At 41.9% G+C, this 25,458-nt stretch overlaps 1 protein-coding gene across 1 annotated transcript in view; it reads right to left on the bottom strand.

Annotated features, from left to right (window-relative positions):
• Nucleotides 1–25,458, bottom strand: part of myo10 (myosin X) — a 335,499-nt gene that overhangs the window by 188,767 nt on the left and 121,274 nt on the right. The window contains exons 6-9 of the mRNA XM_072575194.1: nucleotides 22,008–22,132; nucleotides 21,644–21,657; nucleotides 21,436–21,520; nucleotides 841–944 (exon numbers count right to left, since the gene is read on the bottom strand). Coding sequence (XP_072431295.1) covers nucleotides 841–944; nucleotides 21,436–21,520; nucleotides 21,644–21,657; nucleotides 22,008–22,132 — 328 coding nt within the window. The remainder of the gene's footprint in view (nucleotides 1–840; nucleotides 945–21,435; nucleotides 21,521–21,643; nucleotides 21,658–22,007; nucleotides 22,133–25,458) is intronic.

The raw sequence follows: 25,458 nt of genomic DNA on the forward strand, positions 1-25,458 counted from the left end.
AAGTAATGTCCTGGGGACCTCTTTTTGAATCCCACTGTGGCAAATGGTGAAATTTGAATTCAATATAAATCTGAAATTAAGTGTCTAATGATGACCATTGTCGATTGTGAGAAAAACTACCTGGTTCACTGATGTCCTTCAGGATAGGAAACAGCCAGCACTGTCTGGTCTGGCCTACATATGACTCCAGACTCACTGCAATGCAGTCAGCTCTTAACTGCCCTCTGGGTAATTAGAGATGGACAATAAGTGCTGGTCTAGGCCAGTGACACCCTCATTCCATGATTGAATAAAAAATGTGAATCAACACGAAGGGTTATGCACATTTTTCATAGTTGTATAAGCCGATCCCCAGGCTCTAACACATTGATTATTACACCAAAACAAAGAACAAAAATCTATCAAAAATAAATTGCTCTCTTAAAAAGAACACAACTTTGAAATCTTCAAATATAAGAAAAAAGTGCTGTAGCATGTTAGGTCACAACAATAGTAAGAGAGTTAGTCTTAAACCTCAATCACTTCTAAAAAGCACAAACCAACTGTAGGCAACAAGAAACTTGAGTGACATATTAATCTAAAGGATTAACAAAAGCTTCCTGAGAGGATATCTGACAGAATGAAAAATTGACACTCCCTTTACAATTTCCTTCCCTATCACAGTGGGTAGAACTACCTCAGATGGACCTCAAGTTAGGAAGTTAGTTAGTGTCATCACCTCATCAAGAGCATGAAGGAGTACAAAAATATTTGTGGCAGTAAATGAAATATTTATTAGTACACAATGAACTAAGAATGGTCATTAAGACAATGCTCCATCACCAATGTTAAACATCTTACCATAACTTCCTGAAAGGTCCGCTGGTCATCAATTGCATTATCCACAATACATCCAAACTGTCTCAAATAATAGTAATTCTCTTTTTCAGATAAATAAAACATCTCTGCAGAATAAAAGATTAAAATGCATTGACTTCTGTTTAGTATTGATAACTGTTAGTTGAAAAGAGTTAAAAACATCTTATTTTCTCCAAATATATGGTGTTTTAATTGTACTCTTTATATCCATGAATTAATATCTTCAAAAAGTTAGCTTGATACCATTGGTAAACTAAAAACAACTACAATTCAAAGTACAAATGCAGTAATTTGTGTGAGAAGAAAGAAACTGTAAATGTTGAAAATATGAGGAAATTAGCAGCTGGGCAGTGAAAAAACAAATTAACATTCGCAGTAGACACATCCCGCAGAACCAAACCGGTCTTTAATATCGATTAAATCATATATGAACCTGGCTTTTCTCTAGATAATGACTAACCTGATGTACAATTCAATCATTTTCAATTGTCATAGCAATGGATTCAAATAACTGAGAACGCAATGTTATCAAGTTGAAGGCATGTACTGTACCTTTAAGAGAGAATAAATGCTGTTTTGCACTGACCGCTTATAAGCGCCTGTAAAATGACTAACTAGCAGTCTCAGTTAAAAATCACACAACACCAGGTTATAGTCCAATGGGTTTAATTGGAAGCACACAAGCTTTTGGAGCGTCGCTCCTTCATCAGGTGATAGTGGAGGGTGCAATTCTAACACACAATTTATAGCAAAAAATTTGCAGTGTGATGTAACTGAAATTATACATTAAAAAATTGATAGTCTGTTAAGTCTTTCTTCTGTTTGAATGCCATGATTGTTTCACTTCTTTCATGTGTAAGCCGCAAAACCTTTTTTAAAAACGTTGCATTCTCAGGTTAGTTGTTAACAATGGTGATAGCTAGACAATATGTTGAAGGTGTTAGCCCCTTGTGTTCTCGGTCTATGCCATGATGTTTAGATTGATTCTAATCTAAAAAGTGAGATAACTGAGTTTTACATGAATTCATGCAGTGTTTGAGCAAAGTACAATGTAACCCTGAAAGTACAAATTTACCCCACAAAATATATGTGTCATCCAGACATGTGGAACAGCCATGGGGACCAAATTTGCACCCCAATATGCCAACATTTTTATGCACAAGTTCGAACAAGATTTCTTCTCTATGCAGGATCTCCAACCAACATTGTACACCAGGTACACTGACGACATTTTCTTTCTCTGGACCCATGGCGAGGAGTCACTGATAAAACTACACAGAGACATCAACATGTTTCATCCCACCATCAAACTCACCATGGACTACTCTCGACTATCTGTCTCATTCTTGGACACATGCAACTCCATCAAGGATGGACACCTCAGCACCACACTCTACCGCAAACCCACAGACAACCTCACAATGCTACACTTCTCCAGCTTCCACCCAAAACATATTAAAACAGCCATTCCCTATGGACAAGCCCTACGCATACACCGGATCTGCTCAGATGAGGAGGAACGTGACGGACACCTGGAAGTACTCAGGGATGCCCTCACAAGAACGTGGTACGATGCCCAACTCATCGACTGCCAGTTCCAACGTGCCACAGTAAGGAACCGAAATAACCTCCTCAGGAGACAGACACGTGCTGCAACTGACAGGGTACCCTTCGTTGTTCAGTATTTCCCAGGAGCTGAAAAACTACACCATGTTCTTTGTGACCTGCAACACATTATCAATGAGAATTAGCACCTCGCCAAGACCTTCCCCACACCTCCACTACTTGCCTTTAAACAACCGCCAAACCTCAAACAGATTGTTGTTCGTAGCAAGCTGCCCGGCTCTCAGGACAACTCTATACAACCCTGTCACGGTAGGTGCTGCAAGACATGTCAGAGTGTGGACATAGATACCGCCATTATGCTTGGGGACACCTCCCACCTCGTACATGGCAGGTACTCATGTGACTCAGCCAACGTTGTCTATCTTATATGCTGCAGACAAGGATGCCCTGAGGCATGGCACATGGGGGAAACCGAGCAAAGGCTATGACAATGGACGAATGGGCACCGCACAATAATCAACAGACAGGAGGGTTCCCTCCAAGTTGGGGAACACTTCAGTGGTCCAGGACATTCGACCTCGGACCTTCGGGTGACCATCCTCCAAGGCGGACTTCGGAATAGGCAGCAGTGAAAGTGGCCGAGCAGAGGCTGATAGCTAAGTTCGGTAGCTATAGGGAGAGCCTCAAAAAGGACCTTGGATTCATGTCACATTACAGGTGATCACCATTGCACTATACACACACCGATACTCCTACACACACACACACACACACACACACACACACACTCTCACAGGCACTCTTATACAAACATACACACGAACACACATATACACAGATGCACACACCGACACACACATTCCCACACTCACACATGCACACCCTCACAGACTCAAGACACTCTACACTCACTATACACACACATACACTTTCTCACACTCATGACCTCCAACCTAGACAGACAGACAGACAGACAGAGACACACACTCATACACATACACACACACACAGACAAAGACCCACATGCACACATATATTTTATGGGGTGAATTTGTACTTGCAGGGTTACATTGTACTTTGCTCAAAAACTGCATGAATTCATGTAGAACTCCTTATCCCACTCTTTAGATTAGAATCAATCTAAACATCATGGCATAGACAGAGAACACAGGGGGCCAACACCTTCAACATCTTGTCTAGCTATCACCATTGTTAACAGCTAACCTGAGAATGCAACATTTTAAAAAAGGTTTTGTGATTTACACATGAAAGGAATGAAACATTCAAACAGATGAAAGACTTAACAGACAATCAATTTTTCCAATGTATGACTTCAGTTACATCACACTGCAAATTTTTGCTATAAATTGTGTGTGTTAGGACTGAGCCCGCCACTATCACCTGATGGAGCGATGCTCCAAATGCTAGTGTGCTTCCAATTAAATCTGTTGGACTATAACCTGGTGTTGTGTGATTTTTAACTTTGTACACCCCAGTCCAACACCGGCATCTCCAAATCATAGCAGTCTCAGTGTACTGGAAAATTGAAAATATATAACATGTGACTATGAAATAGATACCTGAGCTGGTTGCTGTTTTGACAAGGATTCAAAGTTAATCAGTTTAAATTATGCTCCAGGATACTAAAACCTAATAAAGTTTAAAGTCATTGCTTTTGCTAACACTGAACCAATGAGACGATCTGATCTTTGTGGCATAAAAAAAGCAGGCATTTTAAAAGAGAGTAACTGCAAAAAGGAGGATGACACCAGAGACAACAGCTAATGTGTGGTTTTGAAATTAAATTGATGCAATTTTAATAGGGGTTTTTATTGGAATTAATATTGTTATAAAGTTGGAAGCAGATAACAAGCAGTTAAGGTAAAGGTAGGCTGAGAGTTGAGAGTGGTTGTTGTTTAATGTTCACTTTTAGAGTTAAGGAACAAGTTGATATTATCTTTCTTTAAACAGTGGAATTTTGGAGTTCTCTGTCACTCATACTTTAACAGATTACGAGGTGAGCTGAGCTTTTCTGGGTTTTTGGTTTAATTAACACAGGGGTACACCGCCATGTCATAACAGCAAGCTGTCACTTGTATGAAACCAGACCAACGTGTTCATTTCAATTAACAAGTACTCATGCACTTGGGTCAATGTGAACATTGAAGATCTTATAACAGAGCATTTTTTTTATATATGACAATACATTAAACAGAAGTTGAAAAAAAATCACAAAAACTCAAGCATCTGTGAGTTTAGATTAGATGCAGATTAGATTCCCCTACAGTATGGAAACAGGCCCTTTGGCCCAACAAGCCCACACTGATCCTCTAAAGAGTAACCCACCCAGACCCATTTCCCTCTGACTAATGCACCTAACATTATTGTGGCTTAACCTTCTGCAAAACGTTGTACTGTTTACACAGGTATTAGGGATTGTGTGAGCAAAGATGAAGCACAACTGAGTAACATTTCTTGCTTTCACAAATGTACCTGTAATAATGGACTAGATGTTACTTTTTCTGGCTAAGTGTCAGTGTTGTCAAGTTTCTAGGCGAGTTTTTCTTCGTATGATCTCTCACCATATCTTACCAATACCTCACACCAATGGCAGACCTTCAGCCCAATTCTACCCTATCTTACCACTTGCCTTTCTAAAAAGAATTTACACAACGAATATCCACTGAAAGACTGGCATTCTTGGCACTCACACTATCTTGAAAAGGCTGCTGCACACCCAGATAAGTATTGGCAATGCAGCAGGTACCAACAGAACATAGTACAGTAAAGCACAGTACAGGCCCTTCAGCTCTCAATGTTGTGCTGACCTTATCCTACTTTAAGATCAAACTAAACTTCATACCCTGCATTCTACTCTCATCCATGTGCTATCTAATAGTCGCTTAAATGGCCCTAATGTATCTGATTCGATGACTACTGCTGGCAGGGTATTCCATGCACCTACCTCTCTCTGTAAAGAGCCTAACTCTGGCACCCACCTCAGATCTTCCTTTCATCATCTTATAATTATGCACCCTCGTGATAGCCATTTCCACCCTGGGAAAATGTCTCTGCTTATTCACTCTACGCCTTTCATCATCATGTACACCTCCATCTCATCACCTCTTGTCCTTTTTTGTTCCAATGAGAAAAGCCCTAGCTCCCTCATCCTTTCTTAATAAGACCTGCCCTACGGTCCAGGCACTATCCTGGTACATCTCCTCTGCACCTTTTCTAAAGCTTCCATATCCTTCCTATAATGAGGCGACCAGAACTGAACACAATATTTCAAGTGGGCTCAAACCAGGGCTGTGCAGAGCTGCAGCATAACCTCATGGCTCTTTGAACTCAATCCCCCTGTTAATGAAAGCCAACACACCATACTCCTTCTCGACAACTTGGCTGGCAACTTTGAGGGATCTATGGACATGGACCCGGACCCCAAGATCCCTCTGTTCCTCCACGCTGTCAAGAATCCTGCCTTTAATCCTGTAATCTGCATCCAAATTCAGCCTTCAATACAAATCACTTCACAGTTGAATGCCATCTGCCACTTCTCAGTCCAGTTCTGCATCCGAGGCAAAAGCTAATTCCTGATGAAGGGCTCCTGCCCGATTCTCGTGCTCCTCAGATGCTGCCTGACCTGCTGTGCTTTTCCAGCACCACTCTAATCTTGTCCCAGTTCTGCATCCTGTCAATGGATGCTGCCTGAACTGCTGTGCTCTTCCAGCACCACTCATCCAGAACCTACCTGAATGTCCCATTGCAACCTACAACAGCCCTCCACACAATTCGTGTCATTAACAAATGTACTAACCCACCTTTTCACTCGCATCCAAGTCATTTATAAAATCGTCAAGAGCAGAGGTCCCAGCACAGATACCTGCAGAACACCACTGGTCACCGAGCTCCAGGTTGTGTACTTTCCATCTACCACCACTGTCTTCTATGGGCCAGCCAATTCTGTATCCAGATAGCCAAATTTTCCTGCATGTCTCCTTACTTTCTGAATGAGCCTACCATGGGAAACCTTATCAAATGCCTTGCTAAAGTCCGTATACACCGCATCCACTCTCTTATGTCAACAATGTGCTTCGTCACATCCTCCAAGAATTGAATAAGGCATCTAAGGCATGACCTGTCCCTCACAAAGTCATGCTAACTATGTCTAATCAAACTAGGGTTTTCCAAATAAATCCTCTCCAATAATTTTCCCACCACTAATGTAAGACTGACTGGTCTGCAATTTCCATGGTTATTCCTATTCCCTTTCTTGAACAAGAGAATAACATTTGCCACCCTCCAATCATCTGGTGCTACTCCAGTGGGCACTGAGGATGCAAAGATCATCGCTAAAGGTCCAGCAATCTCTTCCCTTGCTTCGCGTAGTAATCTAAGGTATACATCAGGCGCAGGGGGCTTATCTATCCTCTTGTTTTTCAAAATTTCTAGCACATCCTCCTCCTTAACTTGAATCTGTTCGAGCGTATGAGACGGTTTTATGCTGGCCTCACAAACAACAAGGTCCACTTCTCTCCACTATCCCTGATCAGCCCTACCCTCACTCTGGCTATCCTCTTGTTCCTCATATAAGTGTGGAATGCCTTGGGGTTTTCCTTAATCCTATCCAAGGCTTTTTGATGCCCCTTCTAGCTCTCAAGTCCATTCTTTGGTTCCTTCCTGGCTATCTTGCAACCCTCTGGAGCCCTGTCTGATCCTTGCTTCCTCAACCTTCAGTAAGCTTCCTTCTTCCTCTCGACTAAATCTTCCACATCACTTATCATCCAAGGTTCCTTCACAGTAACAGTTTCCATGCCTCAGTGGGACAAACCTATCCAGCAGCAACTGCTCCTAAACAATCTCCACATTTCTGTCATGCATTTCCCCGAGAATCTTTGTTCCCTATTTATGCTCCACAGTTCCTACCTAACAGCATTGTAATTCCCCTTCCTCCAATTAAATACTTTTCCATATGGTCTGCTCCCATCCCTCTCCATGACTATCGTAAAAGCCAGAGAGTTGTGATCACTATCACTGAAGTGCTCTCCTACCGATAGATATTCATCGATCAATATTAGGGAAGTTGAATTCACCCATAACAATCCTGTAATTTCTGCATCCTTCCAAAATCTGCCTCCCAATCTGCCCCTCCGTATCTCTGTTGCTACTGGGGGTGATATATAGAAAACTCTCAATGAAGTGACTGTGACTTTCCTGTTTCTGACAACAATGTTAGATTCAATAGCAAACTTGGGAAACAGATCAAACAATTTGCTTTGACTTATCCCACCTATCCGCACTACCCTCCCCACCGACCTATTACTATTATCCGCCACCTGCAACCACCATCCCACCCCCCCCCCATCTTCCCCCAAGACCCACCCCCACCTCCCACCCATTCATCTCTCATTCCCCCTTCCCATTCCACATTCCTGAAGGGCTTATGCCTGAAATGTTGACTCTCCTGCTCCTAGGATGCTGCTGGAGTAACTGTTGTGCTCTTCCAGGGCCACTCTTTTCGACTCCGACTCTCCCAGCACCTGCGGTTCTCACTTTCTTCCAATTTGTTTTGCCAGTCAGCATGGCTTTATGTGGGGCAGATCACGTCTTTTAATTTGATTCATTTTTTTTGAGGTGGTGATGAAGGGTGATCCATAAGAGTAGCGAGTGAATGTTGTTTCTGTGGATTTTACTAAGGCTTCAGAGAAGATACCTCATGGTAGACTCATTCAAAAGAATAAAATGCGTGAGACCCATGGTATCTGGGCCATTTGGATTGAGAAATGGCTCGCCCATAGAAGGCAGAATGTAGTGGTGGAAGGGTGTTTTCTGGTTTGAGGCCCACGATTAATAGTGTCCCGCAGGGAGCTTTACTGGGACTTCTGTGGTTTGTGATTTATATAAATGACGTGGATGAAAATGTAGATGGGTGGGTTACTATGTTTAGAGATGACACAAAGATCAGGGAAGTTGTGGATAGTGTAGAAGGTTGTTAAAGGATACAGCAGGATACAGATCAGCTGCAAATATGAGCAGAGACATGGCAGATGCAGTTTAATCTTACCAAGTGAGGTGCTGAACCACGTCCATAGCTCCTTGAACCCAGTCAAATGTTAAGGACAAGTATTCACAGTTAACGGCAAGACCCTGAACAGCATTGATGTACAGTGGGATCTTGAGGTTCAAGTCCATAGTTCTCTAAAAGTTTTCATGCAAGTAGATAGGCCTGTGACAAACATCTGTGGCATGCTTGCTTTTATTGGTTGGGACACTGAGTACAAGAGTCAGGAAGTCACATTGCAGCTTTATAAAATTTGGTTAGGCCGCACTTCGAGTATTGTGTTCAATTCTGGTTGCCACATTACAGGAAGGATGTGGAAGCTTTTGAGAGAATGCAGGGAGGTTTTACCAGGATGCTGTCTGGATTAGAGGGTATTAGCTACATGGAGAGGCTAGAAAAATGAGGGTTGTTTTTCTCTGGAGTGGCGGATACTGAGGGGAGGCCAGATAGAAGTTCATAAAATTATGAGGGGCGTGGATAGGATTGACAGTCAGAACCTTATTTCCCCCAGAGTTAGAATGTTTAATACTAGAGGACATGCATTTAAACTAGAGAGGTGCAGATTCAAAGGTGATGAGAGTTTTATTTCCAGAGTGGTAGGTGCCTTGAACATGCTGCCAGGGGTAGTGATGGAGGAAAATAAGATAGGGACATTAAAGGAACTTTTACATACAGACATGAACAAACAAGAAATGGAGGGGTATGGACCATGGGCAGGCAGAAGGGATTAGTTTAACTTGGCATTATGTTCAGCACAGCATCACTGGCTAAAGGGCCTATTCCTTTGCTGAACGGTTCTCTGCTCTATTTTCAGGCATACACTAAATAAAAACTGGTAAGTCTAAAAACAACTCTGTTGTATTGCAGACAACTCTTGGTTAAATACAAAAGAATACAAGATTATGGATAATTTTCAATTTTCTACTGTTTCCCCAGTTTACAAAAATTGATTCAGCCCTTTCATTCCTCACTGGCTAGGAAATGGCCAGTGGCCATCGATGGTCAATAATCACCAAGCTACAGGGCTCATCGCTAATGGCCGGCATGGCTAATACTCCCTCACATGCACAACCTCCATTCTCTGGCTCCTGTTGCTCTTTAGTCATCATAACACAGACTTTACTTGCTCTTGCTACATCTCATCCAAACACCACTGCCCCCTCCACACCTCCCCGCCCCTCCTGGCACTGCTACTCTAACATAAATCCTAATGCAGACCCCATCTTGACATTGTTAAACAAGGAAAAATTGTATGCAGACAAGCTAATAATTGCAAATGTGAGCTTTTATTTACAGCCAACTGAAAACAACACAAGCAAAACCAACAGAGGCTGCAGATTACACCCACGTCACAAACCAATGACTATTTCACATTAGCTTTGTACATTAGCTTACTGCAACCAGATCATAGAGATTATACAGAAAAAGGCCCTTCTGCCCCTCATCTGCATTGGCCTATCTACACAAATCTCACTTTCCAGCACTTTGGCCAATGGCATTGAATATTGCGCCATTTCAAGTGCTCATCCAGACACTTGTTATAATGTTTGAAGTTACCCACCTCTACTGGCTTCCAAGACAGTGCATTTGAGATTCCTACTGCCCTCTGCGTCAAAACAGATTTCCTCAAATACTCTCAACATCCTGCCCTTCAGGCTAAAAATATGCTCCCTCATTACGGCCCTTCTTCAGTGGCTGCTTCCTATCCATCCTATGCATGTCACTTATCATCTTATTCACCTGAATCAAGTCTCCCTTCATTCTCATCTACTTGAAAGAAAACAACCCAAGCCTATCCAGTCTCTCTCTGTGGTGAAGATTTTCTAACCTCCGCAACACCCTGGTCAATTTCCTTTGCATTCTCTTCAGTGCAATCACATCCTTCCTACACAGTGAGGCAACCAGAACTGCACACAGTTGTCAATCAGGTCCTGCCTGGCTTGTTGTTCCCGATGCAACTGAGCTTTGTCAGGAAGATGGACAGCTTGGCCCCTTACCAACCACACACACCCTTCCACAGCCTACCCATGTTAGTAAGTTTTGAGAAGATTTGTAGCTCAGGTTGAGGTTCTGGATGTAGGTTTGCTCGCTGAGCTTGGAAGGTTCATTTCCCACAGCCTACCAATGTGGTTTCTCATACCCTCTGATGATTCTCCCAAAGTCCTTGTCACCAGCATTAATACAGCGTGGAGCTGGAAAATGGAAAGCAGGCCAAGCAGCATCAGAGGAGTAGGGCAGTCAACGTTTCAGGTTCTGACCAAAGATTCTGACCTGAAACATCAGCTCCTCTGATGCTGCTTGACCCATCGTGCTTTATCCAGCTCCTCGTAGTATCGACTCTGGCTTTCCGGCATCTGCAGCCCTCGCTATTTCCTTGTCGTCACCAGCTCCACACATGCCACTGCTTTCTCTCAGCAGCCTTGACTGCACCACCCCCATTTGGCAATGAATCCCCTGCACCATTCTCAAATGATCAGTGCACAGACCCCAAAAGTGTATTCACCCCAGACTTAACAGAGAACAATGAGCTGCCCCTATGCATGACTGACCAGATGCCTGATCACTTTAGAGGACCCAAATTATGAGGTGAGGTTCCCCACACTGCTTATGCTAGCCCTACACAACTGACTAGAGGTCACACACTTGTATGTAACCGTATATGTCCCCTGAGCATTAATGGCTTGAATAGACTGCGTAGTTACCAGATCTCACTATCATAAGTCACAGCACGAAGCAAAAAGTGAAGAGAACTGCCAAGCCACCAGCATGTACAGACTGCCCGAAACTCTTAAAGATACCTTTATCCATCAATGACCTGTGAAACCGAAATCCCTAAGAAGAAAATCTACAGAGGCAGATACAAAGGGAAGATTCGACAGCTGCCTGGTTTTGAAATATGAATTTTTGGTAAATCTTAAGCCGGGGTTTGATCAGACTACTATTATAGAGGGGAAAGTAAAAGATAGGTGAGAGGAAGGAGTCGTAGTTAGTTGTTATTTAATTATTCTCTGTTAGACTCTAAGAAATAAAGTGGTTAATTTTTACTTTAAACAGTACTTGGCCTCTCTAATTTTCACAGATTACTGCACGGGATAAATCTTTTCTGTGTTGCTGGTTTAAATTCAGCAGGGGGGTTTACCCTGTATTGTAACAACTGTTACTTGGTGAGAATCTTACTACACAGAAAAGATGTAGTGCGTAGTTTCTGATGTTGAACTCAGTTTCCCTAAATTTCTTGCGCATATCTGCCATGTCTCACCACAGTCCACATCATTTGTAAGACTCCACCCATTGTAACCAAGTTACAATGTAATATGTAAATATGCATTTTAACTTTTTTTTTAAAAAAAAGATTTCTACTTCTTTTGTCTTGTGGAATGGAATGCTTTCTTAAATTCAGTACTTGAAAACAAAGTGAAAATGGAATAGCATTTAATTTTGAACTTAAATAAAAACAACCTTTTTCTTGACTGCCAAACACACTCTTTTGGCTATTTTTGTTTCATAACATACTTTCTGAAAATAAGGACGCTGCCCAGAGATCAAACAGGCTTCCTAATTTTTATAACTATTTCTTCAAGCAGAAAGCCAACACCATACTGTGTAAGGAAAATAATGAGCTAAATTAGGAATGTGAAAAATACATCAAGTAAAAGAGCTTCACAAAAAAGATCATTAAAGTTACAAAAATGTGTCAATGCCTTCCCAACCCCATACTGAGTTAATGTTTTCCAGCCAGTCCACAGCGTCCTGTTAATTTCACTGTGCACATATGCAGGGTGCAAAAGGAGGCAAAAGGAGAAGGCAGAGAAAAAGGAGAAGCCAAGAAGTTAAGAAAAAAAGAAAGTCTCTAGAATCAGGAAATCCCTGCAGTATGGAAGCAGGACATTCGGTCCCTCGTGTCCACACTGACCCTCTGAACAGCGTCCCACTCAGTCCCCCCACCCACCCCAAACCTGTCCCTGCAACCCTGCATTTTCCATGGCTAATCCGCCTAGTCTGCAGAATCTACGGGGAATTTAATATCAGCCGTCTACTGAACCTGCGTATCTTTGGACTGTGGGAGAAAACTGGACAAGCATTGAGAGAATATGCAAACTGCATACAGTCACCCAAGGGTGGAATTAAACCCAGGTCCTTGTTAACGTGAGGCAGCAGTGCTAACCACTAAGCCACCATGCTGATGTTTTAAGTTAAAGGAAAATTAAAGAAAAGAAAGGAGCAAAGGGGGAGTGTAACAAGTAACTTGCAAATGAACAACTGCATTATGAGAAAGAAAATCTGATCAATATGGATTCCTTAACAATGAAGTGCAGTTATGAAAATACAGACATGTTAATTAATTACTTTGTTTCAGCATTCACAGCAAACGACAACAAGGCCCAAAAAACAATTATTTAATCAGGCAGAAGAACACAACAAAATTGATACATTGAAAGTAATAGTGAGAAAGAAACTATCCCGAAAGAGCGAACAATCCCCAGGATCAGCTGGCCCCATAAACATTTGCTTTCAAACATCTCTAGAACATCCATGCAACAACCAGACAAAATAATTCAGGATATTGTGACTTGAAACATCTCAAAATCTTTCAGCTGATGACAGGTATTCCACAAAGTGGTCTCATAATCTGCATTTTGTCTCCCCTGTCCTTCCAAAAGTGTGATGCCTAGAATTGCTCAGAATAAGATCAAAGTAGGTGGAAGTTAGAATCACTTTGACCCCCAAGAGATACTGGAGGCTTGGATTTAAAGATCAATGAAATGTTAGCAATTCTTACAGAAACTAAACCAAAAAGAAGGCTAATGACATTGGAACATTTGTATTCAGAGGAAATAAATACAAGGAGATGCTTCAACCTACATAATGCATGGTTTGATCACACTTGGAATATTCTGAGCAATTCTGGGCATCACACCTTTGGAAGGACAGGGGAGACAAAACGCAGATTACGAGATCACTTTGTGGAATACCTGTCCATCAAAGTTTCTGTCGATGAAAGTGACCCCAAAGTTTGCCACTTCAGCACATTGAGTTTTCATGCTAAAATCTCTGACTCGGGCCTACTAAAGTGCTCTAGTGAGGGTCAATGCAAGCTGGATGATAACATTTCATCCTGCACTTGGAAATGTTGCAACCTTCAGGACTAAACATACAGATTAACAATTTTAGAGGGGAATGAACATGCCCTTCCATATCTATCATGTATCTGCACACCCAGGTCTTGGAAAGAAACAGTTTGCATTCATCACAGTCAAATCATTTCCACATATCAATACTCTCCATTAACACTTACACAGCTTCTCTTCTTCCCAGATTTAATATCAACAATCTCCTTCTCAGCCAATCTTTTCTTCTCCTTCTCTGTGTGTCTGTCTGTCTCTCTCTCTGGGCTGCCTCTCCACCTATCCACCCATTATTTTCCTACCCATCCCCCCCCCCCCCCCCCAAGTCATCAGCATAAATACCATCTTTCAGAGCTGTTATCAGTTCGGATGAAGAGTCACTCGAGTCAAAACATTAACTCTCTTTTCTCTCCACACCTCCTACCAGACCTGCTGAGTTTTGCCAGCATTTTGTGTTTATTTGTTTCAATTCTCCAGCACCCACAGATCTCTATTTTAGCATTTACTCCATGGCCACATCAACAAAGTTCTGCTGGTCTCTCCAACAGGATTTCCATTTTAATCTTTCCTGTTATTCACCATCATTATTTTTGTTTTCACTCCAAATGTTTGACAAGGTATTGGCCAAAACTCACTTCTACAATCACCTCTCATTGCTCAGTGATTGCTTCCCTCTTAAAGGCTCACCCATGATGACTCCAAAAAACATTTCAGCCTTTGAGATTCAAATCCAACCAGGATCACAGGCAATGGGATGTACAAAGCTCCTCAGACAGCTTTTCTTGCTGCAAACTGGGCTCAACACTCAGTGCCATGCACAATCTCTCTCTCTATCACGTTGTGACATTGTCTGAGAGCTGTCCAGCTCCCCAGTTGCACTTCAGCTCATTTGAAACTCTAGCAAGAAACTTTTTCTCTTCCTTTCCAGCATTAAAAGAACACATGCTTCAACAAATCAGAGCTATCCACACTCCTCTGGAACTGGTCTCCTCCCTCCTTCCCTTTGAATCCATCCCTTTCCTAACCCTACCTTTTATCAGATATTTACTCTCCCTCTGACCTTACAATCACTAGACTCAGCAGAGAGTTGAACAAGGTCAACCAGGTGGATTTCAAAAAAGGAGTTCCCTGATTGGGACTGTTATTCTGATCCAATGAGGGAGCCCTAGCTGACCGATATTAATGAGAGAGGTTCTGTTCAATCAGAGCCGGATCAGTATCAAGGAATCGCTGTGTGTAAATAAGGGGCAACAGCATGGTGGGATATTTTGTGGAGTTATTTCATCGTGCATAGAACATTCAGCAGAGTCCCTTTGAATTTCCACCTCAAATAATTTTGGGCACAAAATGACATTGAACTGCTGTTCCAACACCCTCACCTCCATGCCCATTTCTTGGTATATGTGTTCTGTTCCCATCCCACAGACTCCTTCAACTGCCTCTAATATACCCCCTCCACCCGAATCACTCCCTCTCTGACTGGCATTTGACCTTTTCATTGAGAATCAATGAAATAATATTAAGATGAGCAACTTATCTGCTCTCTCAGCCACTCTAACCTCTCACCCTTAGAACTCAGTATAATCTGTGTTCCCAGAGCCAACACTGACTTTGTAATCAAATCTGCTGGCAAGGGTGGTCGTGCTGTTGTCATACTGACCTTTACATCATGGAGGCTCAACACCAGCCGTTGGATCATGACCCCACCATCGAACATTATGTCCATGACTATCACCTCATCAGGGGATCACTTTTTATCTTTCCCTTCCCCCACAGCCTTCCAGCTCACGGAGTCCAACCTCATACATCCCGCTCCTACCTTCTTCCTTAAATCATCTATTCTCCTGCCCCTCGGAGGCTGCCTGACCTGCTGTGCTTTTCCAGCACCATACCCTTGACTCTGATCTCCAGCATATGCAGTCCTCACTTTCCCAGAGTGGATTCCAATCTCTTCCTGCCCTATGAAACCTATTGCTTCCGACCATTCAAAACCCTCTCACTTGTGATTCTTCTGACGCTTTATGTCTGTTTCAGAATTTTCAGTTTGAAGCTCTCAGCTGCCTCCCCTTCCACTGGAGCAGGCAATTCCTCTACACATTCACTTTCCATCTAGCTTAACAACAAACCCTTTGTCTGCCTCCTGGGAGGTCAAATGCAAGAGGAAACAATACTGTAAATGGCTGGACCATAAAGAGCACTGATTAACAGAGAGATCTTGGAGTGCAAATCCATAAGCTGCCTGAAAGTGGAAACACAAGTGGATAATTATAATGAAGGCATACAGTATGTTTGCTTTCAAGGATCAGGACATTGAGTAAAGAGGTCGGCAAGTCATGCTGCAACTGGATAAGACTTTAGTCAGGCCACATTTGGAGTAGTGTGTGCAGGTCTGGTTGTCACACTATAGGGAGGATGTGGAGGCTTCAGACAGGATGCACAAGACATCCAAGGTGAGGTCAGACAAACTTGAGCTGAGAAGCAACCTGATGGAAGTACACAAAATTATAACATTCATGGTTAGGGTGGATTGTCGGTGTCTCTATTCTAGGGCGGAAATGTCAAATACTTGGAGGTTTAGATTAAAGGTGAGCTGGGGGATTTTAAAAGGATATGTGAGAGGTAAATTTTACTCTTTGTTTAAAAAAAAGACACAGGGTGGCAGATGCCTGGAACACACCGCCAGAAGGGGTGGTATAAGCAGAAGCATTAGCAAAGTTGAACAGGCATTAAGTTACCAAACTTTAAGACACAGGAACAGGCAGAGAATAGAGGGATATAGACCACATTAGTTTAGAATAGGATCGTCGTGTGCACAGACATAGTGGGCCAAAGGGTCTGTTCAAGTGCTGTACTGTTCTTTGTTCTGTGTGATGTTTTATTTTGGCTTTGGAAGGATATATTGACCTTGGACGAAAACAGTGTGGATAAGATCAAGCTAAGAGGAGATGTCAAACAAACTGGAGGTCTACTCCAATAAAAGCAAATGCAAGACTTCTGAAATAAAAACAAAGTGATGAAGAACAGTCATATTTGACTCAAAATATTAATTTGTTTCTTTCCCCACAGATGCTGCCAGATTTGCTGAGCTCCAAGTAAATATGTTAAACTTGAACACTTCTGAATTTTGGAAGTTATGGCTAATTCACTCAAAACTTGCAAGATATTAAAGGAACATACTGTTTCTCCTAGTTTGGAAGTTTAGATCTGCAGGAACAGTTGAAAATTAGAGAAGGCTTTTTGCAGTGAAATTTGAGAGACAGAAGTTTGGAACTCTCTTTTGCAAGTAGAAGCTGATGCTAGATCAGTTAACTGTTTTAAATCTGATGCTGATTAATTGTTAGGCAAAATTATTTCAGGATACAGGGCAATTATAGGTATACGAATTTTGGTCACTTCAGCATAATTTTGCTGATTGCAGTACAGGCTTAAGGAGCTGAACTAGTTTTCCGATGATTCCAATTTTTTGTACTCAGACAGGGGAGTCAGAGAGAGCGAGCGAGCAATTGATAAATATGGATTTATATTCTACCTTCATAACCTCATACATGCTGTTGTGAAGTTTAAGTCACTATTGGAGTGCAGACAATATGCATCCTAATAGAGATTCAAAGGATTAATGATTCCCTTGACTAGTCAAAGGAAGTAGCACTGGAGAAATGAATGGGATGGAATGGTTATACATACATCCTGTGGATCTGATCATCCACACACACACACTGAAAAGAGGTAGCAGTAGAAATACTTGATGCACTGGTAATTATTTTTCAAAATTCTAGACTTAAGAATAATTTCTGCAGACTAAAAGGTAGAAAATATTTAAGAAAGGAGGGAGGGAAAAAAAATGGGGAACTACAGACATCATTGGCAAATATTAGAACATGCTAACTGGACACTTAGAAAATACTGGCAGGAATGTGCAGATTCAACATGGATTTATAAGGAAAATCATGTTTGACAAAGCCGTAACAATGTGTGTGCATGTAACTAACAGAATAAATAAACAGAAGCCAGCGGATAGTGATTTTCAGATTTTCTTAGATTTCCAGAAATCTTTCAATAAGACCCCACCCAAAGTTAGTCAGTAAAATGTGAACAAATATGTTTGGGAGAATATACTGCCATATATTGAGAATTGGCCAATAGAGATAAAATAAGAAAATAGGAATGAACGAAAAGTAACATTTCAGAATAAGAAAAATCAATTGGTAGAGAGGTACAAAGTTGGCAGGGAAAAACACGAATGACCTTCAAAGAAGAGTACAATCGAGGTGTACTCCCTCAAATAGGAAAGGTAGAACAAACACATATCCAGGATGTCCCTGGATAGCAAAAAGGTAGAGAATAATGTTAGAAAAATAAAAGAGAGCTTACAATAGATGCAAGGTAGAAAATACAACAAAGAACTAAGAGGAATACCAACAGTTTGGATGGAAAGTGAAAAAGCAGATAAGAGAAATTTATGAGAAAAGATGGGCAGTTCATTGAGCAGATTGGGTAGCACAGTACACAGTGCTGCCTCACAATGCCAGGGACCCAGGCTCAACTTCAGCCTTGGCAACCGTCTGTGTGGAGTTTGTATGTACTCTTCGTGTCTTCATAGGTTTCCTCTGTATACTCTGATTTCCTCCCACAGTCCAAAGGTGTGCAGGTTAGGTGGATTGACTATCCTAAATTACACAGGCTAGGTGGGTGAGCTGTGATAAATATGGGGTTAGAGAGATAAGGTGGGATGCTGTCCAGAGGATCAATGCAGACTCAATGGGCTAAATGGCTGCAATCGACACTGGAGGGATTCTATGATGCCGCTGTATAATTAACAAGAAAGCAGAATCCCAGAAATTCCTGTACACATATAAATAGTAAAAGAGCAGTTAAAGGAGGAGTTGGGTTGATTAGAAGCACTGACCCTGTTAGGGCTATGGTGACACAGAAGGAAATTGTGTCACTCGAAGTGTCCAAAATTCATAAAGTAGTAGCAGTAGTAGTATTGGATAAATGTTTGGTACTAAAAGCTGACAAAGTACTGGGAATGGAGAAGAAGCATCCAAGGATTATGAAGGAATTGAGGGTAGAAATGACGAAAGCACTAGCCGTAATTGTTAGTCTTCCTTAGATTTAGGAGATGGTGCTTCAGTGGAGACTGGAAAACTGCAACGATTACAGCCTCGCTCAAGAAAAGGTTGTAAGGATCATCCTAGCAATTACCGAACAGCCAGTTTATCTTTGGTAGCGTGCAAACGTTTAGAAACGATTATTAGGGATAGAATTAGTAGTCACATGGAAAAGGTGAGTTGATTAGGAAGAGTCAGCATGGATTTCTCAAGATGAAATCTGATTTAACTCAGAGTTTTTTTTTGAAAAAAGAACAGAAATGCTTGATAAAAGAAATGGTGTTAACGTGATGTGTGTGGATTTCCAGAAGACAGCCACATTGGGAAACTGCCATGTCATCCTGAGGCCACCTTTCCCCTCTTTCAGCTATCTGGGCCTACCTGTGGGTTCAGGCTGGAGGAGTCAGCCCTGTACCTGCTCCACTCTCGCCAAGAGTGAGCCAGATAGGTTATTCCAAATATCGACAATGGACTCACGGTCACATTCAACTCTTAATTCCGGATTCTTTTCTACTGAATTCAAATTCCACTATCTGCCATGGCGGGATTCAAATACAGGTCCCTGAAATAGTATCATCTCTAGATTAACAGTCCAGTGATAATACGACTAGGCAATTGCCTCAATTGACAAAGGGTGATGAATCTCAGGAAATTTTCATCCCAGAAGGTTGCAGATGCTGAACCATCAAGTATATTCAAGAAGGAGATTAATAGATTTCTAGCTGAAAGTGTGTGTGCATGCACACCACTACCACGCAGATACAAAAGCAGCAGCTCCAAATGTCCATACATGGTGATTTGTTTGCAGCACCGACTTCAGTTCCGGAAATCAATGCAGCGCAAAAATCTTGGAGGTCAGAGAATTACCCTGTACAGAACTGGCCCTGAAGCCCATCTGTGCCAACAAAACTATGATAAACCTACACTAGCCCCACAGCCATCTATGTTATGACACTTCACAAGTCCTCAACCACGTACTTTTTGAAAGGCTGAGGTTTCCCACCTCAAATACTGTCCGAAGCACGAAACTGAAAACAGAAACAGAAATTGCTGGAAAAAACTCAGCAGGTTGGGAGAACACATGGAGAGAAAGTAGAGTTAACATTTTAGGTCCGATGATTCTTCCTCAGAACTGGCAGGCGGTGGCCTCCCAGACAGTCCATTCCACACTCCCACTACCCTCTGGGTGAAATCATTTTCTCTCAACCCCCCTCGAAATCTCCCACCTTTCATTTTAAAAGTGTGTCCTTTTTAATATGAACAGCTGCTTTTCATATACACTATCCACGTCCCTCAATCTTGTACACCATCAGCTGTAGCCGAACCAAACCTGTATATAACTGCCACATAACCTCCCCCTTATCATCTATGCCAGGACTGATAAAAGGCAAACACCAACTAGCCACGAAACAACACGACCAGCTATCCTTCGTAGCCACACATGCAGATGACAAGCAACATGAATTCGACTGGGACAACACTACTATTATAGGACAAGCCAAACAGAACAGCCAGGGAATTCCTAGAGGCATGGCACTCATCCACAGATGCAATCAATAAGCACATCGACCTGGACCCAATATACCGGCCACTGCAACGGACAGCTGGAACTGACAACCGGAAGCGACAGATTCAAACCACTATAAATGCCAGGGGAAAGATCACAGAAGCGCTTCACAGGAGGCTCCCAAGCACTGAGGATGTTACCTAGACAGGGGACGAAATATCTGCAACACAAATTCCCAGCTCAGCAAACAGAACCACAACAGGCAAATACCTTTTATGCCTTATTAATCTGCCCTGCCACCATCAGGGATTGTGGATAAGCATCATCCCAAGATCCCTCTGCTTGTCTGAGCTTCCGAGTGTCCTGCCAGTGAGTACTCCCTTGTTTTGGTACTTCCTCCAAAGTGCATCATCACAAATTATCAGGATGAAATTGCATCTGCTTAGGATGGGCTGATGCCTGAAACGTCGATTCTCCTGTTCCGTGGATGCTGCCTGACCTGCTGCGCTTTTCCAGCAACACATTTTCAGCTCTGATCTCCAGCATCTGCAGTCCTCACTTTCTCCTCTGCTTAGGATCTGCTCATCTGACCCAGTTTATATCCTCAGGCATTACTCCTCCCTGACAAACATTTGGTAAATCTGCACATCATCCACAAGCTTAATTATTATCCTGCCTACATTCTCATCTACTGGTTTTTGTTAATAGATACCACGAAAAATATGGAATGCAAGACAGAATTCCTGACCAAGCCATTCTGACTATTCCTGATCAAACCTTGCCTCTCTAAATGGAGTTTAATTTTCTTGTTCAGATTTTTCTAAAATGCTTTCCCTACCACTCATGAGACACTTAATGGTCTATGGTTCCTTGATTTATCGCTACCACACTTCCTGAAAAATTGAACCAAGTAAAGCTTTGGTCAGAGAGGAATTAAAACTTTGGGTCACGGCGCAAAAGGGGGAGAACACCCAAACCAGCTGGAGCTAATTGCTGATCTGGACCTGGAGACTTGTCCACTTTTAAGCCCACCAAAACCACCTCTTTCCTTACATTATTAGTTCCATGACTGCACATAGACAGCATCGGAAATGAAGTGATAGAACAGATAAGAAAATCAACTAGTGCATATGTTATACAAAAGGTTCTGCAACATTTTGCGATTACACCTTAATACATCTCTGATGGACTTGATCTATCACCCACCTTTCTGCGCTTCATCTGTTCCAGCCAGCAATGCATAGAAAATGTGGTAATTTCTCTCCCCAGGGTTCTGCCTCACTACACGGTTCTGCAAAATAAAATGAAGTCTCCACATCCGGAACCTTGCAAACCACAAAATGAACAACTCGCATTATTTTGTTCGGAAAATTATACTAAAAGACACAAATGCTTCAACATAAAATATCCTTACCTTTTCTAATAAATCTTTAAGTCAAAGAATAATCTGTCAAGGTCAACAATTTGATACAATTTTTGTTATGCAAGTAGAACAAAAATCAATATTCTAATAAATTAGGTAATAAACAACAGATTTACAGAAATAGGAAAATATAGGAAACATCCTAGTAATCCGCTTTTGTTTGCTGTCTATAGACACTACATCCTTCCTACAGTGTGGTGACCTGAACTGCACACAACCAACCTTGAGACCCTAATTATGAAACAAACTGGACTCTCAAGTTTCTTCTAATGAATCACATTTTGTTTGGCTGTAAAAAGCATTTTTGAATTATTAATGGAGTTGCACTTAGATAGGAATCACATTAAAAGGATACAATCTATGATTCTGCCTCCCTGAATATTTCCCTTTTGACAGAAGTTCAGCTTAATGAACTTCCCAAATCGACTGGAGTTGTTGTTATGGATAGTCTTCGCATTACCAAACACTTCCATGATGGGACTGTTGATTCAAAAGAGAGATTTGCATTCAGTAGATTGAAATATACACACTGGCATAAAACAATGACACACAAACTGACTAAATGTTTGATTTTAATTTTCATTTTTTAGAATGAGGCTTAAGACTATAACAAAAATCTCACAAGTATCTGTGAACACAGGTTAATACTATTAACAAGTATAGTATTTGTGAATGCTTAATATAATAAGTACTGGTGAAATCTGGAATAGACATCCCTCAGCCTCTAACACTCCACTGAAAACAATCCAAGTTTGTCCAATCTTTCCTGACAGCTACTACACTCCAATCCAGTAATCTTCTTTTGTATGTTCTCTATAGGCACTACATCCTTCCTACAGTGTAGTGACCTGAACTGCACCCAATACTCGAAATGTGCCAGAGCTAAAGTCTGATACAACTGCAGCAGGATGTGCCAAAGGTTATATTCAATGCTCCAACCGATGAAGGCAACTCATACTGTGTATGCCTTCTTTAACAACAGATTAACTTGTGTTGACAATTACAGGGAGCTATGGACTTGCAACCCTATCAATCCTCCCAAGATCCTTCAATTTACTGTACACTTCCTGCTTGCATTTGACCTCCCAAAATGCATCATTGCATACCGGTCCAGAATAAACTTCATTTGCCTTTTTGCCACTCAGCTTAACAAATGGGTCTGTAGGCTGCTGCATTCTTTGATATCCTTCCTCACTATCCACAACTCTGAAAATGTGCAGGTCATCTGCAAATTTACCAATTGGACCACCGACATTTTCATTCAAAGAATTGCATCACAGAGGTTCCAGCAGTGATTCCGCCAGGCAGAAAAAAAAAGCAACCCTCCACACCACCCCATTCGCTTGTATGACCAAGCCAACTTTGTATCCAACTTGCCAACTCACAGAGGACCTCATGTTATGAGTTTATTGGACCAGCCTACCATGAGGGACTTGGTCAAATGCTTCGGTAACATCCATTGCCTGACCCTCAATCATCTTTGTGACTTGCTCAAAAAATTCAAACAAGTTTGAGAGACAAGACCTCCATAACAAAGACTTTCCCGAATAAGTCCATTCTACTCCAGGTTCAAGTAATTCCTGTCCCTAAGAATCTTCTGCAAATAACGGCCTTACTACTGATGTGGAGCTCACTGGCCGATAAATTTCCTGGATTATTCCTGTTCCTTCTGAAAGAAAGGAACAGCATTGACTATTGTCCAATCTTCTGGGACCTCATCACACTCAACACATCCTCCTTCTTAACAGTGCAATGTCCTTGCATATCAACATACTCCTCCCAAAACTTACCATTATCCATGTTCTTTTGCTTGGTGAATACCAATGCATAATATTTGTTCAGTGAGTGGTTGGGAGTGGACTTACCCTTTCGATTGCTACCCCTTGTGCACCTGGTAAGTGTACTAAATGCTTTGGGATTCTCCTTAATCTTAATTGTTTAGCAATGACGTGGAGGACCCAGTGTTGGACTGGGGTGAACAAAAGTTTTAAAAAAATCAACCAGGTTATAGTCCAGCAGGATTATTTGGAAGCAGTAGCTTTCGGAGTGCTGCTCCTTCATCAGGTGGTTGTGGAACATAAGACAAGTTATAGCAAAAGATTAGTGTCATACAACTGAAACGATGCAGTGAACAAATGCACAATCACCAGACAGGGGTGTTGCGTCCTAGTCTGGGAACACTTTCAGGGACATTCGGCCTCGGTTCTTCGGGTGACTCTAATGCAGACTTCAGAATAGGCAACAACGCAAAGAGGCCGAGCAGAGGCTGATAGCCAAATTCAGTAGGAGAAAGTGAGGACTGCAGATGCTGGAGATCAGAGCTCATGCCCGAAACGTCGATTCTCCTGCTCTTTGGATGCTGCCTCACCTGCTGCGCTTTTCCAGCAACACATTTTCAGCCAAATTCAGTATCCATGATGATGGCCTCAACTTGGATCTTGGGTTCATGTCACACTACACATGACCCCACCACACTATTCTCTCTGTCTCACGCACACTCTCAGGCTTATACTCCATCACACCCACCCTGCCACACACACTCGTTCTCTCTCTCATGCACATGCACCACAAAGTTGTCTCGCAGTGAATTTGTATTTGCAGAATTATATTTACAGACACATTCTATTTTGCTTAAGAAATACACAATGTGCAGGCAGTCAATGCATGTAATACTCTGTAAGTTCCACTTTGGAAATAGCTGTCTGACTCAAGATTTGGATACAGACTGATTCTGACCTCATACCTTTAATGTATTGTCTAAGCAGAGATGTCATTTTTTTTAATATAAAACTTTATGTAACCTCAGGAATGTGACTAAAAAGTAGTTCTGGGATTTACATATTAATGAGCTGAAACCTGCAACCCATTCTAAAAGATGAAAGACTGAACAACAATCCAGGTTTGTTCAATATATCATGTCAGTTGCATGACAGTAATATTTTGCTATAAATTCTGTGTTTATGGTCTAATGCTCCACATGCACCTGATGAAGGAGCAGCACTCTGAAAGCTGGTGCTTCAAATAAACCTGTTGGACTATAACCTGGTGTTGTGCGATTTTTAATTTACTTGCTTAGGACATTTCAGGGCCCCCGATAGCTTGAATTTTTCCTTTAAGTTCTTTTTTGCTTTTTTTTTATATCTCAAGGCCCTTGTTTGTTGTTGTTTCCTAAACCTTCCTTTTACTTTTTGACCAATCTTTTAATATCTTTCGTTGTCCAATGAGCCTGAAAATTGTCACCCATATTTTTCATCCTCATAGGAACACACTGGTCCTCAACTCTGATCACCTGGCCTGTGAAAGACTCAGACATGTCTGAGAGCAGCATGGTGGCTCAGTGGTTAGCACTGCTGTCTCCCGGCCCAGGGATTTGGGTTTGAATTCGGGTGACTGTCTGTGTGGAGCTTGCACATTCTCACTGTGTCTGCGTAGGCTTCCTCCCACCGTCCAAAGACGTGCAAGTTAGATGAATTGGCCATACTAAATTGCCCACAGTATTCTGGGATATGTAGGTGAGCTGCATTAATTCGAGGACATGCAGAGTAATAGGGTAAGGGAATGAGTCTGGGTGGGATACTATTCAGAGGGTCAAATTGGACTTGTTGGGCCTGTTTCCACACGATAAGGATTGTTATGCTTCTATGTTAGATGTGGATTTACCCTCAATCTAATTTCTCTGTTCCTGTCAAATATTGTTGGTAATTAGCCATCCCCCAATTTAACACTTTCACCGGAAAATCTATCCATAACTACCTTGAAGTTTACGGAATTACGATCCCTGCTGCCAAAATCCTCCCTCACTGCCC

This window comes from Chiloscyllium punctatum, chromosome 8 (genome assembly GCF_047496795.1).
Source record: "Chiloscyllium punctatum isolate Juve2018m chromosome 8, sChiPun1.3, whole genome shotgun sequence".
NCBI classification, from domain to species: Eukaryota; Metazoa; Chordata; class Chondrichthyes; order Orectolobiformes; family Hemiscylliidae; genus Chiloscyllium; species Chiloscyllium punctatum.